Source organism: Sus scrofa, chromosome 7 (assembly GCF_000003025.6).
Source record: "Sus scrofa isolate TJ Tabasco breed Duroc chromosome 7, Sscrofa11.1, whole genome shotgun sequence".
Lineage (NCBI taxonomy): Eukaryota > Metazoa > Chordata > Mammalia > Artiodactyla > Suidae > Sus > Sus scrofa.
This window is the reverse complement of record NC_010449.5, coordinates 109,908,171-109,928,495: the sequence shown is the minus strand read 5'-3', so window position 1 is coordinate 109,928,495 and position 20,325 is coordinate 109,908,171. Positions and strand designations below refer to the sequence as shown.

At 38.6% G+C, this 20,325-nt stretch overlaps 1 protein-coding gene across 4 annotated transcripts in view; it reads left to right on the top strand.

The window, feature by feature from the left end:
* GALC (galactosylceramidase) overlaps nt 1–20,325 on the top strand; it is a 66,832-nt gene that overhangs the window by 32,912 nt on the left and 13,595 nt on the right. For all 4 annotated transcript variants that reach the window (XM_021098103.1, XM_013978351.2, XM_013978350.2 and 1 more), the window contains 6 exon segments: nt 734–889; nt 6,027–6,151; nt 10,048–10,175; nt 15,313–15,402; nt 16,385–16,471; nt 19,050–19,200. In XM_021098103.1, the coding sequence (XP_020953762.1) occupies nt 734–889; nt 6,027–6,151; nt 10,048–10,175; nt 15,313–15,402; nt 16,385–16,471; nt 19,050–19,200 (737 nt within the window).

Sequence of the window (20,325 nt, the reverse complement as noted above, 5' to 3'; positions counted from 1 at the left end):
GACCTGTTGTGCATATAGTAGGATGTTTAGTAACATCTCTGGAATCTACCCTCTCGATTCTAGAAGCAAATCCTGCCCTGCCTTGTCCACTAGGCAGAATCACCTAAGTTGAGAACCATCACTGCTCTGGGGAAAATTCTAGTTTTCCCTATGTAGTTTATTCTTTTTATTCAAGGTAGAGTTCTCTGTGGATTTTTGTTGTCTTTGTTCTATTGTTTTTTGTTTTTGCTTGGGAATAAATGCTTTCTTTTTTAATCTGCTACGCATGGGAACAGGGGAGGAGATACTACTTTATCTGATGGACTCATTAGTCTTATTTTTGGCTTCCGCCTTACTCCTTTCTTCCTACTGTCCAGCCTCTCTACTAACCCCAGGAAGTCTGAGTCCTGTCTCCACCTCATTCATCTCTTGGAGTATTCCAGGCTTCCTCTGCCGCCTCCATCTGTCTGCATCCTTTCCTCCATTTTATGCTTTCCAGAAAGAAATTTCTCATCCATTGATGACCTGCCTTCCCATTCTGTGTGTTTTTATAGGTTTATCTCATTCTAAGGGCATCCTGAAATGTAGGGATGGGAAACAGAAGCTTATAGTCAGTCTGACATCCACCTGGAAGCTACCTGGTGTTTTAATACAGAAAGCCTTAGAGAAGACATATGTTTTTATTCCCCCAATAAATAGATATAAGTGCCATGTTCTGACCTTTTCACATCTCCTCCCTCCCTTTCTTTTCTAGAGCTCATTATCCTGGGACCCGTACAGTAAAGGATGCTAGGTTGACTGAGAAGAAGCTTTGGTCTTCTGAAGATTTTAGCACTTTGAATAATGATGTGGGTGCAGGCTGCTGGGGCCGCATATTGAATCAAAATTACATCAATGGCTACATGACTTCGTAAGTTATTAGAAACTTTTAAAGGTTTTTATTTTGAAAAAAATTCTAAAATACAATATGTAGAAAAAAGTACAATGGACTACCATAATCTCATAACCTCAATTCAATAATCGTAAATATTTGCTTTATTTCCTTCATCTATATCTATATCTATACCTAAACTGTGTCAACCAAAAAATATGCAAAAAACTGCCAATAATAATAGAGCTTATTTGGAGTCTTAAGAACTGTAATTCGGGAGATACAGATTCCAGGAACCCTAAAAGAGTGTTCTGAGGAAGAGAGAGTCAGAAGCACATTAAAAACAAAAAGCAGAGTTCCCGTCGTGGCGCAGTGGTTAACGAACCCGACTAGTAACCATGAGGTTGCGGGTTCAATCCCTGGCCTTGCTCAGTGAGTTAACGATCCGGCGTTGCCGTGAGCTGTGGTGTAGGTCGCAGATGCGGCTTGGATCCCGCCTTGCTGTGGCTCTGGCGTAGGTCAGTGGCTACAGCTCCGATTAGACCCCTAGCCTGGGAACCTCCATATGCTACAGGAGCAGCCCAAGAAATGGCAAAAAAAAAGACAAAAAAAAAAAAAAAAAGCCACAGGCTGTTAAAAGTTGCCTGTCAGGATTGATTCTGATTTGAGTCAGAAAATATTTGCCCTTAAGGGGTCACAAGTTGTTTTAGGGTAAGGGCCTTATAAGTAGATAGACTGTCATGCATTATCTTAGAGTAAAGGTCCAGAAAGTATTTTGAGGTTCTAGCAGGTATTCTGGATGACTTACTTCATCAGAGCAAAAGGTCAGACTCCATCCAGATCTAGAAGGGTATATAAATCACACTTCGTTAGTGCCCTCTGGCTCCCTTTTAGAGAGTTCTCAGCAATACCATCTCCATTTTGCGTCTGTTTTTATATGTTTGAAAATAATCTGTGTAAATAAAGTCCAGCTTATCTAGGTCTTTTCTTTTTCTTTTGGTCTCTTTAGGGCTGTACTCATGGCATAGGGAAGTTCCCAGTTTAGGGAAATCGGAGCTGTAGCTGTCGGCCTACGCCACAGCCACGGCAACGTGGGATCTGAGCCACGTCTGCGACCTACACCGCAATTCATGGCAATGCCAGATTCTTAACCCACTGAGTGAGGCCAGGGATCGAACCTGCAGCCTCATGGATACCATTGGGTTCATTACTGCTGAACCATGATGGGAGCTTCAAGTCCAGCTTATTTAGATATTATTTTATATATAGTTAAATTCATTGTATTTCTATGACTTTTGACAACCTCTCTACATATCTTAATGAGCAATTATAAAGTAAATTACAGATGTTGTGACACCTCACCCCTAAATATTTTAGCTTGTTGTTCCGAAACATAAAGTTACTCACGTACATGATCACAATATCATTTGAAATATAAGAGCATAGGAGCCTTTAAAAATATTTCTCATAGTCTGTATTGAGATTTCCCTAATTATCTCCAAAAATGTTGTTTATAGTCTGTTTTTAAAGCTAAGAACAAATCAAGGACCATGCATTGCATTTACATGTCACGCCCCTCAAATCTCTTTTAATCTAGAATAGTTATCTTCCTTCCTCATTCATTATGACAGTGACCTTTTGAAAGGACCAGGTAAACTGTCTTGTGGACTCTCCTTCCCAAGCTGCTTAACTAATTCCTCACAGAGTCACTTATTTGTGTCACTGTCTGTTTTTACAAAACAGAGATTTTAAGGAAGATCACACTCTTTATTTTTCAAGAAAATATTTCTTAAATGCTTTGAGAAGCTTTAATTGTAATTATATTCAAATTGCCTTTCTAAAACAATGATACATAGAGCAAAAGCAACCAATGCATCTTTTGTGATGTCAGTGTGAGCTTATACATACTTCTCACAATCTTTGTTTTTTCCCTTTTCTTGAAAGAAAAGAAGCTTATTTTGGAGAGTTTGGTTCTAATAATATAATTTGGTATTGAGAGTAACACATGCTCATGGGAGAAAATTTAGTAACTGTATATAGGTACAAAGAAGAAAACAATGTCACCTGTCATCTTGTTGTGTATAAAGTAATTGTCCTAAATAATTTTGGTGTATGTCTTCCTATTTATATTTATATGTATAAAATTTTAATTCATAATTGAGACCACGCTGTATAATATTTAGTAAATAAGCTATTTTTCACTTGACAAGGTATTATGAACTTTTTCTTATATTTTGTAGAGAAGTAAGTATACTTCTTCTATTTCATCATTTTTAATGCAAATATGAATTTTGTTAACATAAAGCAGAATTTCCCAACTTGCCTTGACTTAAGAAGTACCTGAGATACTTGATTATACTGATTCCTTGGTAGCTGCCCCAACCTTTCAAATCTGAATCTGAAGGATCCTTGGACTCTGTTTAGTCAGTGCCCCAGGTGATTTTGATGCCACAATTTTTATTTTTTTCATTTTAGTTGGTTTATAGTGTTCTGTCAATTTTCTACTTTTCAGCAAAGTGACCCAGTTATGTGTGTGCATGTGTGTGCACACACACACACACATACATACACACACATATATATATATACATTCTTTTTCTCACATTATCCTCCATCATGTTACATCACAAGTGACTAGATATACTTCTCTGTGCTATACAGCAGGATCTCATTGCTTATCCATTCCAAAGGCAATAGTTTGCATCTGTTAACCCCAGATTCCCGGTCTATCCCACTCCCTCTCCCTCCCCCTTGGCAACTACAAGTCTGTTCTCCAAGTCCATGAGTTTCTTTTCTGTGGACAGGTTCATTGGTTGATGCCACAGAATTTTGATACCAGTGTTTGGGAAACACCAATGTAGAAATTATTCTTTTCTGCCTAGAAATGGAAGTTGTCTCTATTTTGAGGAACAGCTTTGTACACACTGTAATGATCTATTATATACAAATATCTTTGTGTACATTTGTGATTATTTCCTTAGGATGTATTCCTAGAAATAGAATGAATGTCTGGGTCAGCGGTATATAGATTTTAAAGGCTTTCATATATATTATAAAATGCTCTCCACATGTTTTAATTTATACTTCTACCAATAGCCAGAGAAGATACCATACATTTTGCATGGGGATCATCAGGAGAACTTTAACAATTTTCACTGACAGTAAGGATTTTTGAAACTTGAGGCTATGTTTTCTACCTTGTATTGACAGAATTAGAAGGCTTTGATTTTCTAAGAATGTCAGTCTGTCATTTTATGATAAGTGAGGACTTGATAAGAAAAATGAAATTCTGGAGTTCCTGTTGTGGCTCAGTGGGTTAAGAACCTGACTAGTATCCACGAGGATGTGGGTTTGATCTCTGGCCTCACTTCATTGCCACGAGCTATGGTGTAGGTCACAGATGTGGCTTGGATCTGGCATTGCTATGGATGTGGTGTAGGCTGGCAGCTGCAGCTCTGATTCAGCCCCTAGCCTGGGAGCTTCCACATGCTGCAGGTATGGCCCTAAAAAGAAAAAAAAGAAAAACAAAGAAAGGAAGAAAGAAAGAAAGACAGACAGACCCAGAGTTTATCCACAGAATTTCATGTTTATTTCTTTCTCTCTCTCTTCTTTCCTTCCTTCCTCCCTCATTTCTTTCCTTCCTTCTCTCTCTCTCTTTCTTTCTTTCTCTCTCCCTCTCCCTCTCTCTCTTTCTCTCTCAAGCTTTGAGAAACCCAGCAGTACCAGGGTCCAGAGCTTGCCTTTTGCCCTTGGATTCTCCTAGGAACCACAGAGTCACAATCTTAGAGTTCAGCACCAGCTATACACAACAATGGACCAGAATACAGACCATCAAGCTGACCTATTAGTACTTGTAGATGAAGCACAATTATAGCCATGCTGCAGCCCAGACCTTGCTCTGTCCTCTTCATATGCATTAGTACGTTTAATCCTCGCAAAAATCACATGAGCAAGGTACAATTATTATTCTCATTTTATAGGTGAGGAAACTGAGGTCCAGAGAGGTTAAGTGGTAGAGCCATTGTTACACAAACACTGGGTTTGCCTGTTGGTGGGTGTCAAGCTGAAAGGTACAACAAAGCCAACGCCTGGGAGAAAGAAGGATTCATTACTTGCAGTATGTAAGGAGAACACCAGGGATATTTCCTAAAGCAATGTCTCCCTGAACAGCAAAATTGAGGAAGTTTTAAGCTACGGACTCATGCGTATTCACAAAGGGTCAAGGGTATATGTATATTTATGAGGGGGCTTAAGCAGGGAATTCAGCATAGAATTGGGGCAAAGACTGACAGAGTTTGGCATTTGCTGATTGAAGTCACAAGGATCAGACAAGGTCAACCTAGTCATTCCTTAGTTGGTGGTTGAGTGTTTGAGGCATTTTGGATCTTGCAGAACAGCTGAAGAATGTGCCTCAGGCTAAGCTTTACCTTTGAAACAGAACTGGGAGTCTTTATAACTGACATCTTGTCTCAGATATGGTTATTTCCCTGGCCTGATATTAGCTGTTGTTACATTCTTTTGTTCCCTTAAAATCACTGAAACCTGTTCTGCAAGGTCAAACCTTATGGCCAGGCTTAGATCACAAAACGGCTTAGGTCTAAAATGACTTCTCTTATGTAAAGTAAATCATGTCTGGTTCTTGTCTTCCAGGGGCCCCCTGCCCTGTCTACTTACACCATCATATCAACCTAGGCAGTCTGAGACTCTAAGAGTTCTCAGTTGTAAAATTTTGTGATAGCTCAGAGTCAGGTTCATAAAATTATGTCACGAAATTGGGGCATTAAGAAGGGACTTAATGACAAAAGGAAAGCAGGTATGGACAAAGCCTTTATTTGTATTCAGCTCACATTTGTGACCTCTCTGGTACTGGTAGAGCATGATTCACCTTTTGGTTACACCATGGGTCAGTAAAAATTGTACACCTCATATAGATTTGTATTTTTTATTATGTGATTCACCATTAAAAATATTTAGATGTGTCCAACAGTTGACTTTTCAAAATGTGAGCTTAGATAACATATATTCTTGTTTTGGATGGTCATTTTTTGGTCATTTACATATGTTTGTATAAACTCTGATAAAGTCTTTTTTTTTTTTTTTACTGTGGGCTTCTAGATATTTACATTTTTATTAAAAGCTACTTTGGTGTTCCTCTTTTATCAAACAAATCTTTTAGCACCATTGCTTGGAATTTAGTGGCTAGTTACTATGAACAGTTGCCGTATGGGCGTTGCGGACTGATGACTGCTCAGGAGCCATGGAGCGGGCACTATGCAGTAGAAGCTCCCATCTGGATATCAGGTATGGCTCAGAGTCCATCACTCACTCCCTGAATTCCTATATAAGAGACAAGGCAAACAGCACCTAGAGGGGAAGATATAAACACTGTGTGCGTGTGTGTGTTGTGTGTGCACCCGTGTGTATGTGCATGTTTTAAGTGTGTCTCTGTTTCAAGCAAGATGTCACATTTCATAAGAATCTTTTGGGTAATTAGGCTACTTTTTACATTCTAGTCTTGATCATTCTAAGATCTGGCTTTTTTTTTTTTTTAAATAATGATTTTTATTTTGTCCATTATAGCTGGTTTATAGTGTTCTGTTAGTTTTCCATGGTGTACAACAAGTTGACCCTGCTGTACATAGATATAGTTCCCAGTGCCACACAGCAGGATCTCATTGCTTATCCATTCCAAAGGCAATAGTTTGCATCTATTAAGCCCAAATGCCCAATGCATCCCACTCCCTCCCCCTCTACCTTGGCAACCACAAGTCTGTTCTCCATGTCCATGATCTTTTCGGTGGAAAGGTTCATTTGTGCCTTACATAATATTCCAAATATAAGTGATATCATATGGTATTTGGCTTTCTCTTTCTGACTTACTTCACTTGGCATGAGATTCTCTAGTTCCATCCATGTTGCTGCAGATGGCATAATTTCGTTCTTTTTTATGGCTGAGTAGTATTCTATTGTGTATAATATATACCACATCTTCTTCATCTGATCATCTGTTGATGGACATTTAGGTTGTTTCCATGTCTTGGCTATTGTGAATAGAGCTGCAATGAACATGAGGGTGCATGTGTCTTTTTCAAGGAAAGTTTTGTCCAGATATATGCCCATGAGTGGGATTGCTGGGTCATATGGTAGTTCTATGTATAGTTTTCTAAAGTATCTCCATTCTGTTTTCCATAGTGGTTGTACCAATTTACATACCCGCCAACAGTGTAGGAGGGTTCCCTTTTCTCCACACCCTCTCCAGCATTTGTTATTTGTGGACTCATTAATGATGGCCATTCTGACTGGTGTGAAATGGTACCTCATAGTAGTGATATTGAGCATTTTTCTCTAATAATCAGTGATGTTGAGCATTTTTTCATGTGCTTGTTGGCCATCCATGTATCTTCTTTGGAGAGATGTCTATTCAGGTCTTTTGCCCCTTTTTCCATTGGGTTTTTGGCTTTTTTGCTGTTGAGTTGTGTAAGTTGTTTGTATATTTTAGAGATTAAGGCCTTGTCAGTTGCATCATTTGAAACTATTTTCTCCCATTCTGTAAGTAGTCTTTTTTTTTTTTTTTTTAATGGTTTCCTTTGCTGTGCAAAAACTTGTCCGTTTGATGAGGTCTCATTGGTTTATTTTTGCTTTTATTTCTGTTGCCTTGGGAGACTGACCTAGGAAAACATTTGTAAGGTTGCTGTCAGAGAATGTTTTGCGTATGTTCTCTTCTAGGAGTTTGATGGTGTCTTTCTTGTCTTATATTTAAGTCTTTCAGCCATTTTGAGTGTATTTTTGTGCAGGGTGTGAGGGTGTGTTCCAGTTTCATTGATTTATGTGTGGCTGTCCAGTTTTCCCAGCAATGCTTGCTGAAAAGACTGTCTTTTCCCCATTTTATGTTCTTGCCTCCTTTGTCCAAGAGTAATTGGCCGTAGGTGTCTGGGTTTATTTCTGGGTTCTCTCTGCTGTTCCACTGGTCTGTCTGTCTGTTTTGGTACCAGTACCACACTGTCTTGATGACTGTGGCTTTGTAGTATTGCCTGAAGTCTGGGAGAGTTATGCCTCCTGCTTGGTTTTTGCCCCTCGGGATTGCTTTGGCACTTCTGGGTCTTTTGTGGTTCCATATAAATTTTTGGGTTGTTAGTTCTAGTTCTGTGAAAAATGTCATGGGTAATTTGATAGGGATTGCATTGAATCTGTAGGTTGCTTTGGGTAGTATGGCCATTTTTACAATGTTAATTTTTCCACCCCAGGAGCATGGGGTATTTTTCCATTTCTTTACCTTTTCTTTAATTTCCTTGATTAATATTTTATAGTTCTCAGCGTATAAATCTTTCACCTCCTTGGTCAGGAATTAAAGTATAGTTTATTTACAGTGATGTACGAATTGCTGCAGTATAACAAATTGACCCAGTCATATACCATATATATATATATAGTCTTATGTCATGGTCTACCCTAAGAGACCAAATATAATTCCCTGTGCTATACAGCAGGACCTCATTGCTTATCCATTCTTTTTTTTTTTTTTTTTTTTTGGTCTTTTTGTCTTTTGTTGTTGTTGTTGTTGTTGCTATTTCTTGGGCCGCTCCTGCGGCATATGGAGGTTCCCAGGCTAGGGGTCCAATCGGAGCTGTAGCCACCGGCCTACGCCAGAGCCACAGCAACGTGGGATCCAAGCCGCGTCTGCAACCTACACCACAGCTCACGGCAACGCTGGATCGTTAACCCACTGAGCAAGGGCAGGGACCGAACCTGCAACCTCATGGTTCCTAGTCGGATTCGTTAACCACTGCGCCACAACAGGAACTCCTGCTTATCCATTCTAAATGTTAATAGTTTGTATCTGCTAATCCAAAACTCCCAGTCCATCCTACTGCCTCCACCTCCCCTGTGTTAACCACAAGTCTGTTGTCTATGTCAGTGAGTCTGTTTTTGTTTTTGTTTGTTTGTTTGTTTGTTTTTGGTGCCATTTCTTGGGCTGCTCCCGTGGCACATGGAGGTTCCCAGGCTAGGGGTCTAATTGGAGCTGTAGCCACCGGCCTACACCAGAGCCACAGCAATGTGGGATCCGAGCCACGTCTGCAGCCTACACCACAGCTCATGGCAATGCCGGATCGTTAACCCACCGAGCAAGGCCAGGGATCCGACCCGCAACCTCATGGCTTCTAGTTGGATTCGCTAACCATCGAGCCATGACGGGAACTCCCATTTGTCAAATTTCTAAGTTTGGTTTTTGGGAGATTAATTTTGTTACCTCCCAAAATGGGACATGGAATATTGCTCAGGACCAGATTTGGAGGTGCCCAGTAGATGTTTATTGTGGAAATAAACTTGTTTTAAAACATAAAGCTTAGGTTTTGAAATATTTATTAAATTTTTAAAAACCACATTCTTTGTAGTTACATTAGGATGGGTTAAGTGGAACTGAGCAGGGGATGGGAGGGTATAACTTTACTCTTGGAAAAAAAAAGGTTTAACTAGTATTCTTGAACTGGCAGAGTGTGGCTCATTTATTTTTTTATCAGTCATTGTAAGAATATTCCTATATTTATGCCACTTAACTGGACTAAATATTCAAAAGTTGAAACGTGAGACTGGCAAATATTTTTCTCCAAAAGAGAAAATAGCTACTGGACCCAATCAAACTTGGGGTAGAAAAAATTTCCTTCTACCCTTCTAGGTTCTTTGGCTGGTCTAATAATTAAATTGACGTAAGGCAGATCAACAGGAGAAAAACAAATTTAACTTTGTATGTATGGAGCTCCCATAAAAATATGAGACTCAAATGTGCAGTCAAGCAGTTGAGGCTTATAATGCCATCCTGGCTAAGGAATGGGATGGGGCCTGGAGCTTCAAGGGGATGGAAGAAAGTTCACAGGAGAAGAAGAGCAGATGTGTGTCCTGCCATACAGGTAAGTCTTTCAGATAAAAAATTATCTCTAGTAATAGCTCTCTTTCTGGGCCAGGTCCCCTACCTAAATTCTTTGAGGCAGTTAAAGGAGAGAGAAAAGTTTTTCTTTGGTCTTCTGGGTCTTGATGGCCATCAACTCAAAATAATCCAGGCGCTAAAAGTGGCACATTTTGGAGTGGCAAATTCTTATTTTTCAGACTCAAATCTGAAACGTAGTCAGTCTTTTGTTTTTTGAAGAAATCCTGTTATCACAATTTTAATCTTATTTGGGTCTTTCTCTGCTTTTCTGTAGCTCATACCACTCAGTTTACTCAACCAGGTTGGTATTACCTGAAGACAGTTGGCCATTTAGAGAAAGGAGGAAGCTACGTAGCCCTGACTGATGGTTTAGGTAACCTCACCATCATCGTTGAAACTATGGTAATTATTTGTGGTTTTTATTGGCTTGATTCACTTTGTTAGTGTTGGAAAAAATAACATATAACACAACTGAACACTTTTTTAAAGCTAGCTTTACTTAAGTATAGTTAACATATAATAAACTACATGTAGGGAGCAAGAAACTTTTTCCTGTATCTTCTTGAATTCAGTAGCTGGGGCCCTACCAATTAAACTGACAAAAGACAAAAGATTAACAGGGGAAAGAAAACAGCTTATTTGTTCGTGCATGTGGCAACATGTGGAGAACCTCGGTGATGAATAACTCAAACACATGCACATGTGTTCAGTGGGTTCTATGTAATCCAGTGTTAGGAACTCTGAAGGATTTAGGGTTTGGGTTTTATATGCCTAGCTTAGTAGGTAATGGTCAGAGGAGAAAGGACACCTACGGGAAAATAAATCACTGTTTGGAAAGTTTTCAGGAGAACAAACAGGAGATAAGAAAGTTTGTGGATAGTATTTGTCTACATTCGTTCAAGTGGTCTTTTTCTTCCCTTCAGAGCCATAGATTCCCTTGCAGATATGGGAAGTTCTCATCCCTCCTTTCTGGGAGTAGACCCGCCCTGAAGAGGAATTTATGGCAACCTTATTTCCCAGAAGTTACTGCTTTTAGTCAGAAAAGGGAAGCTAAGAGGAGACTTTCTCTGCATGTTGAGTCTCAAATACCTTCAACTTAAAATAATCTTCACTCCCAAGTGGCATGTGCCCCTTCAAACACATACTTAAAATGCACAATTTCAGAAGTTTTAACATGTATCTGCACAATAAACCATCATGACAATCAGGACAGAGAACATATCCATCACCTCCCGAAAGAATACTCCTGTCTCTTTGTAAATATTTTCTCCATGTTGCTCCTCCCCTTATACAGTGACGTCCCTGATTACTGCTTTCTGTCACTGTAGATTCATTTGCATTTTTCTAGAGTTTTATATCAGTGGAACCATACAGCACATGCTGTTTTTTGTCTTGCTGTTTTCACTCGACAGAATTTTTTTTTTTAATATTCATCGATGTTGTGTGTTTCCCATTATTGCTGAATAGTATTCCATTGTAAGGTGGCATCATAGTTTGTTTATCCATTCACCTGTTGCTGGAAATTTGTTGGTTTTTTTTTTTCTTTTTTTTGGTTATTACACATAAAACTGTGAACATATGTGTCAAATCTTAATATGAATATGTGTTTCTTTTCTCTTGGGTAAATATATAGTAGTGGAATGACTAGACAATATGGTGTGTCATTTTAGAAAACTGCCAAAATGTTCTTCAAAGTAGTTGTGCCATTTTAGATTCCCATCAACAGCATAGTGAGTTCTAATTTTTCTTTTTAATTGCCAACACTTGGTGTGATCAGTTTTTTAATTTTAGCTATTAGTAGGTATGGTGTGGTATTTAATTTTAGTTTTAGTTTGCATTTCTCTAATGACTGATGATGCTGAGCTTTTCTTGTGCTTATTGGTCCTTCATATATATATCTTTGGTGAAATATCTATTCAGATCTCTTAATTTTTATTGGATTTCTTTCTTATTGTTTCATTTTGAGAGTTCTTTGCATATTCTAGGTACAAGTCCTTTATAGATATGTGCTTTGTATAGATTTTCTATCAGTCTTTAGCTTTCATTTGTTAATAGTGTTTTTGGAAGATAGAGATTTTAATTTTTTAGGAGGTCCAATTTATCCATTTGTAGTTTCACAGAACATACTTTTGATGTGGTTTCTAAGAAATTTTTGCATATGACTATCCACTGGTTCTAGCACCGTTTGTTGAAAAAGCTGTTGTTTTTTTTTCTCTGCTGCGTTGCCTTTGCACTTTTGTAAAAAATTCAGTTGTTGATAAATATGTAGAATTATTTCTGGACTCTATTTGTTTATGCATTTATGTATCTTTACAACTATACTGTGATTGTGTGTGTGTGTGCACACACGTGCATTCCCATTGAGTGCATTTGCTTCACTGGGAGACAGACTGTGGTTTGCTCCTTTGGTGCCACCCAAGTAAACATTGACAGTGGCTGCTGCTCCACCTGGATCACACCCCAGGACCATCATACTTTCTCTCCTTAGCAAGACAGAGTCTTTTCCCAGGGCTTAGATCTCCTGCCAAGCTGTGGTGTGGTGTGAGCAGGGCCTGGGTGTTTGCATTGGAGTACAGTGAGGTGTGGCAGCCACCAGTGCATATCTCTCCTCACCCTGATTGTTGGCAAGCCAGCTCACATGCACTCCTTGTGAATAGAGTCTAAGCTTCTCCATCCCTTCTATTTTTCCTAGCATTTCTCCCAGTAGTCAAGGGAGATTTTCTCTTTTGCATAGGATCCCAGGACTGGGACGACCACTCTGTGGCTTGACCCACTCACTTTCCAGGTTGAAGGTCTACCCATTGGAACCTTCTCTTCCTTTCACATGTGGAGAACCCACCATTATGCCTTTTCCCCCATTATACCCAGTTATATGGAAATCTTTCTTGCAGCTTTGGTTGTATAGAAGTTCTTCTGTCAGTTTCTAGTTAGTTTTCCTTGAGAACTGTTCTACATGTAAATGTATTTTTGGCATGTTTGTGGGGGGGGGAGTTAGCACTATGTTCTCCTCCTCTGCCATATTGATCCATCCTCCTTTTTTTGTTTCTTTGAAGCTAAAGTGTGTTTCCTTTTGACACCATATTGTTGGATCTTGCTTTTTAAAAAATCTAGCCTGACTTTTTGATTGAATTGCATTTATATTTAATGTTAATATTGATATAGTTAGATTTATATCTGTCAGCTTTTTGTTTTCTATATGTCTCACTTTTGGGTTCATCTGTTCCTCCTTTACTGTCTTCTTTTGCATGATGTCAATATTTTGTGATGTAACATTTAAATTCATTTGATTTTTAAAAACTATATTTTGGCGATTTGTTTTTTAGTGATTGTTCCAGGGTTTACTGTAGAAATCTGGATTTTCAGAGTCTACTTCAGATTTATATTAATTAATTAATTACACTCCAGTAAGGTATTCATTTTTGAAAGTTATTTTAGCTGGATTTAAAATTCTTGGCTGACAGTTTATTTTCTCTGAGCTCTTTGAATGTGTTATCTTCCACTGCTGGTGATAAATCAACTGTTAATCTTATTGAGGTTCCCTTGTAAATGACCTTGCACATCTCAAGAGTTTCTTCTTTTCTTTGACTTTCAACATTTTTATTGGGTGTCTGTATGTGCAACACTTTATATTTATTCCTCTTGGTATTTGTTGAGCCTCTTGGATCTGCAGATTGATGTTTTTCCTCAAATTTGTGCCTAGAGAAGTTCCTTTAGCATTTATTATTAAACTGGCTTGGCAGTACTAAATTCTTTTAGCTTTTGCTTTTCTACAAAGCTTTTGCTTTCTCTGTCAAATCTGAACAAGAGCCTTACTGGGTAGAGTATTCTTGGTTGTAAGTTTTCCCTTTCATCACTTTAAATATGTCATGCCACTCCTTTCTGACCTGCAGAGTTTCTGCTAAAAAATCAGCTGATAACCTTTTGGGGATTGACTTGTATGTTATTTGTTGCTTTTCCCTAGTTACTGTTAATATTTTCTCTTTGTCTTTAATTTTGGTCAGTTTGATTACTATGTGTTCCTTCTGGAGCTTATCCTATATAGTACTTGCTGTGGTTCTTGTACTTGATTTTCTGGTTTGTGTTTTTTTTCTCTTTTCATCTTTATTATTTTATTTACTCTGTTTTTTTTAAATTTTACTTAAAATTTTATTAAAATAATAGTTGATTTGTAATATATTAGTTTCAGTTGTATAACACAGTATTTCAACATATATATAGATTATGCTCCCTTTAAAATTATTACACAATAGATGCAAACTATTGACTTTGGAATGGATAAGCAATGAGATCCTGCTGTATAGCACTAGGAACTATGTCTAGTCACTTATGATGGGGCATCATAATGTGAGAAAAAAGAATGTATACATGTATGTGTAACTGGATCGCCTTGCTGTACAGTAGAAAATTGACAGAACACTGTAAACTAGCAATAATGGAAAAAATAAAAATCATTATAAAAAATAAAATTATTACACAATAATATTTATATTTCCCTGTGCTGTGGAGTATATACTTGTTGCTTATCTGCTTTATACAAGTAGTTTATAGCTCTTAATCCTATATCCTATGCTTAATGCCATAAAGTTTTTTCTAACTCGTGCTTTAGTGACATCCCACAAATCCTGAGGTGGTGTTGTGTTTTTATTTTCATACACTCCGAAATTCTAGTTTTCCTTTTTATTTTTTTTTCTTTAAGGCAGGACTTATTTAGGAATTTGTTATTTAGTTTCTAAATATTTTGGAATTTTTCAAGGGATTTTTGTTATTCATTTATGATTTAATTCTGCTGTGTCAAAGAACAGACTTTGTGTGACTTGAATCATTTTGAATTTATGGAGACTTCTTTTATGGCTAATAATATGGTGTAGTTTGGTAAATGTTCTTTATGCACTTGAAAAGAATATGCATTCTGCATTTGCTGGATGTTTCATGTTACTCCAGGCAAATTATTTGGTAGTGTTCAAATCTCCTGTATCTTTGTTGGCTCTCTGTCTAGTCGTATATCAATTATTGAGAGTGGAGTATGGACATCTGTAATTATAATTTTAATTTTAAAATTTCCCACAAAGCCTGGCCCAGAACTTTATAAGTGCTCTGTGATTGATGAATTCCCTCGGAGGGATTATGTCTCAGATTACTTTTATCCCAGCCCATAGTAGTGACCATTTTGGAAAAAATTGGCAATGAGATTTGTTACATGTATTTAGTTGGCTTCAGTTTTGTATTTGAAGGTTATATTCAGGTAAGGTGCCTTTTCAGTGAGAACATACCAGGCATTTACCTTTTTTAATCTATATCACTTGGAAAACAGAACATAAAAATCTGTTTGTGCCATCAAATGAGTCTGGAATTCAAAGTTTGATTCAGTTAAGATGCCATTGAGTTTTACTTTGACTAGGCATGTACAATAGACATTCAATAAAAATTTTTAGAATAAAGTCTTTAAAAATATGAAATAAACTCATATTTGTCACTAATATGTATCATTTATATTAATCTTGGGACTTTATCATTTAGATAACATTTTTTTTCTCCTCAGAGTCATAAACATTCCCTGTGTATAAGGCCATTTCTTCCCTATTTCAACGTGTCACATCAATTTGCTACCTTCGTTCTTAAAGGTTCTTTTGTAAGTAAATAAATGGAACTTTGATTTTGGTTTTGAATTAAGAATTTATATATTTTATCACAAGCCACCAGTTCTTAAGTAAAATCTTATATTACAAGCTATTAAGAGTTTGTATATGAATGGATAAATGCCTGATGTCAGTTGCCTGGTTTTAGTCAAACAGTACAGAAGCCACTAGGAGGTGATACTCTCTATAGCTTTGAAAAACCCTAACAAAAATCACTTGCAAGAAAGTTGGTCTTTTTGGTAGAGCATCACTTGTGTAGTCAAAGGTATTTTCAAACATTGTTCTTCATAGTACTCTGTACACAATAAAATGATAGAAGGATTCTTACTTCTTTTTCTTTTTCTTTTTTTTTTTTTTTTTTTTTTGTCTTTTCTAGGGCTGCACCCATGGCATATGGAGGTTCCCAGGCTAGGGGTCTAATTGGAGCTGTAGCTGCCAGCCTACGCCAGAGCCACAGCAACACGGGATCTGAGCTGCGTCTGTGACCTACACCATAGCTCACAGCAACACCGGATCCTTAACCCACTGAGCAAGGCCAGGGATTGAACCTGCAACCTCATGGTTTCCTAGTCAGATTCCTTAACCCCTGAGCCATGATGGGAACTCTGATTCTTGTTATTTCTGTTAGATTTGAAAATACCGTGCCCCTTCTGACTACCAATTGCATGAGAATTTTTTTTAATGCCAGAAATTTTACAAAACCTTTTTACATAGTTATGAGTATTTTTGAAGCAAAGGCACTAAAATCTTTTAGACGTTTGCCAGAAGACTGCAGCATTTATAGGAAATCAAGTATTTGCTTGAATAGTATCTTCCTACTTTCAACATATTTACTATTTAAGATTTGAGGTGGGCTTTTTGATAAATAAATTGCAGACTGTCATTGGTTCATTCTTGCTGCTGCTGATTTTAGAAATCCTCAAAGAGGAGATAACGAATCACTCAACCATGTTTTCTTTGTGTTTTCTCCCTTAGCGTGAAATACCAGAGCTGCAGGTGTGGTATACCAAACTTGGAAAACCGTCTAAGAGATATCTTTTCAAACAACTGGATTCTCTATGGGTAATTTTATTTATTTATTTATTTATTTAGTCTTTTTTACTATTTCTTTGGGCCATTCCGTGGCATATGGAGGTTCCCAGGCTAAGGGTCCAATCGGAGCTGCAGCCCCCCACCTACGCCAGAGCCACAGCAACGCGGGATCCGAGCCGCATCTGCAACCTACACCACAGCTCACGGCATCGTTAACCCACTCAGCAAGGGCAGGGATCGAACCCGCAACCTCATGGTTCCTAGTGGGATTCGTTAACCACTGAGCCATGACGGGAACTCCTCTATGGGTAGTTTTAAAATAAATTCCTATAGTAGCATTGCAACAGTAGAAGGAACAGAAATTTTATTAGTTCATTAATTTTTAATTTCATAATTGATTTTATGGCTAAAGCAAAACAGAGATGAGATTGTCACCAATTTTTTTTTTTTTTTTTTTATATAGAAGCCCTCTAAAGAGGGCTGTGTAGTTTGGTGGGTGGGTTTGCTCTTGACGTTTAGTTTGTCTCCATGAATGGTACCATCACTTGTCTGCCCGTGTCAGAAACATGAGGCTCATCTGAGACTGGCATCCCCAGTCACGCTTTGTATACCGCCAGTGTCAAGTGTAGACAGCTTCACCCATGTTTTCCTCCCACTTGCTCCTTAGTCTTCAGTCCATTGCTACGGCTCATTTCACCTCCTCGTTGCGTCTCTCTTGGATTTTGGAAGCTACCTTTTGCTTTTTCAGTCTCAGTACCACCCATCACACTGCTACTAGAATGGTTTGTCTGAAATGCAGATCTGACTTCTGTCAGTCCCTTGCTCAAAATGCCCCAATGCTTTTCCCCATGCATTCGTATCCCTTAGTGTAGTGTGCCACCCCCATTATCACCTCCTGAGGTAAAAGGCTGCTTTCCTCTCTAGGTGATGTCCTTTTAAACTGGCCTCTCTTCACAAACGGAATTTCTTGCATTTTTCAGGGCATGGCCCGCCAAGTTAATTACTTCTGTGACTTTGCACATGCTTCTTCCTCCTCTTAGAATGCCTTCTGTTCCCATCTTTGTCCTCTTTTAAGACTCTGCCCAAGTGTTGCTTCCTCTGAAGCCTTCCTCACCAGTCTCAGGCCACCAACATCTAGGGATATATGCTAACCTAGTAAACACTTTTCCCACCACACTGAACTTGAGGGTTGGGGCCCTGCCTTATGTAGCATTTTTGTCCTTGATGCCTGCTCTAGAGCTTAGCACACAGTGGTTTCTCATCAGTAAATGTTTCAAAGGAAGAATCGGCCCATGTAAGTGCATCACTTCACCTAATTGACACAAATCTACTTTTTCAAGTTTGTTTTTTTTGGCTTTTGGAAGGTCCCAGGATAGGGGTAGAATCGGAGCTACAGCTGCCAGCCTACTCCATAGCCACAGCGATGCCAGATCTAAGCCACATCTGTGACCTACACCACAGCTCACAGCAACACCGGATCCTTGACCCACTGAGCAAGGCCGGGACCAAACCCACATCCTCATGGTTATTAGTCGGGTTCATTTCTGCTCTGCCACAACGGGAGCTCCACTGGTAATTATTAATGTTCTGTGAGTCACCCAATCACCATCAATGAGTGAATGTCAATTATGTACTAAACTTGAGAAAAAGAATAGTCTCTACTTTTTGTGCAACACATTGCTAGAAATAGCATAATAAAATTGATTTTCCCTATAGGAAAAATATATCATTTGGGGTTCTTCCTAAGCCAGAATATGGTATTAGATAGTTCATAGATATGACCAACAATTTATTAAAGCAAAGGTATTATATAAACTACTTTAATTCACGATCTAAAAAAAGAGCTGCTCACATTTCATAAAGTGGACACATGTTTAGTCTACACCAATTATGCAAAGGATTTCAGTGTCTTCAGAGGTCTCCATTTACCACCGCACAGCTATGATGTAGGGAATGTTTCTCGTCAGTCACTCATGAGCTTAGAACTTTAGAAACATCTCACATAATCCTCACAACAGCCCTATAAAGTATATATTTTCCCCTCATTTTGTGGAGGAAGAGATTATGGCTTGAAGAGATTAAATCACCAAGAACATAAAAGTGATACAAACCTAACTTGCTAATGGAAATATCAACTGAACGTATAATGAGTAGGACTTCTTTTCCTTCATGGTACAAGGTTAACAGCTGAGTCAACAGTAAGAGTTTTGTGGATTTTTCTACCTTAGAAAGTCCTAAAGAACAAATAAGCAGAGCTCGTTGTTCCATGCATTGACTTTTTCTGGATGAAATTTAAGCTCTCAGGAGCTTAATAGTCTAATGGAGAAGAACAGACTCCTAGGAATAGATTCGGGCTCGTCTAGTCCTTCTTCCTTCCAGGAAGTGACATGAAGGTCTTTTCTAAAAAGTTTAACTGCGTAAAATCTAAGTTAATTTAAGAAAAAAGATTCTGTGGGCCTTGATATTGAGCGTGTCCTTCGCAAGTGGTTAGGCGGTTCTTATAGACATGAGTTTGGCTTTTCTTAAGCTTATTTCTTCAAAAGCTCTTTAGCCCACACGAGATGTGCCAAAAGCAGCTGCCCTGAACACAGCCATGTTTCTTTCTCAGCTTCTCGACAGCAGTGGCAGTTTCACGTTAGAACTGCATGAGGACGAGCTGTTCACATTCACCACTCTCACCACCGGAAACAAAGGCAGCTACCCGCCGCCTCCAAAGTCCCAGCCCTTCCCCTGTGTCTATGAGGACGATTTCAACGTCGGTAAGCTTTCCTCCTCAGACTTAACGTTCCTTTTCAGCAGTAGCGGATGGATTTCTACCTGTCAAGCCCGTGCATGATGGAGTGGCTTTTTAGATTAGCTCTAAATCTCTCCATGGTAAACAGGACCTAATTTTTGTGTTACTTCAGGGTAAATCACAATTTGGGGGTCCCGTCTTTTTCAGTGCCCAGAAAAACCTAGAGGTTACTGTCGGAATGAATGTTACTGCCGACCTTACTTGACTTAAGGTGGGGTTACGTCCTGATAAACCTACCGTATGTTGAAGATATTGTAGGTCAAAAATCCATTTAATGCACCTGACCGAGCAAACCTCCTAAGTCATTCTAGCCTACCTTAAATGTACCCAGAACACTTAGCCGAGCCTACAGTTGGGCAAAATCATCTAACACGAAGCCTATTTTTATAGTGAAGTGTGGCATATCGCATGTCATTTATTGCATACTATACTGAACGTGAAAAACAGAATGGTTGTCTGGGTACAGAATAGTTCATCACTTGTCACCCTTACCATGGCGTGGCTGACAGAGCTGTGGCCCACTGCTGCTCACTGCCACTACCCAGCATCACAAGAGGGTATCGCACTGTGTATTGCTTGCCCAGGAAAAGATCAAAATCCAAAATTTGAGGTACAGTTTCTATTGAATGCATGTCACCTTTGCACCGTTCAAAAGTTGAAAACTTGTAAGACAGGGACCATCTGTAATTCTAACTTTTTCTGGATGAAATTTAAGATTTGTAGCCTTGGTACTGCCCTGTTATTTCATGAGAGCCATTACTGACACCTTTGTTTTTTTTGTGAGGAAGATAAAGTATTTCAATAGCTGTCTTTCCACAGTGCTAGCCACCTGCTTGTTAAGGGCAATTATGTCTTCTTTAGGTAATTCAGCTCATTTTCTACCCTCTAGCTATGTCTAGGAGTTTTATATTTGTGCTCTCCTGGTTTTCTAGGAAGATCTGTCCGTCCTAAAGCTATTAGATAAGGCGTGGATTATATAGGTCATTTAGGAGAACTGTGTAAAAAGTTAGAAGCCGGGTCATTGCAGTTATATTCCCAGATCACTCAGTAAGTGACAAAACTTGTTGATGCTGTTGTCTGGCACAACAGA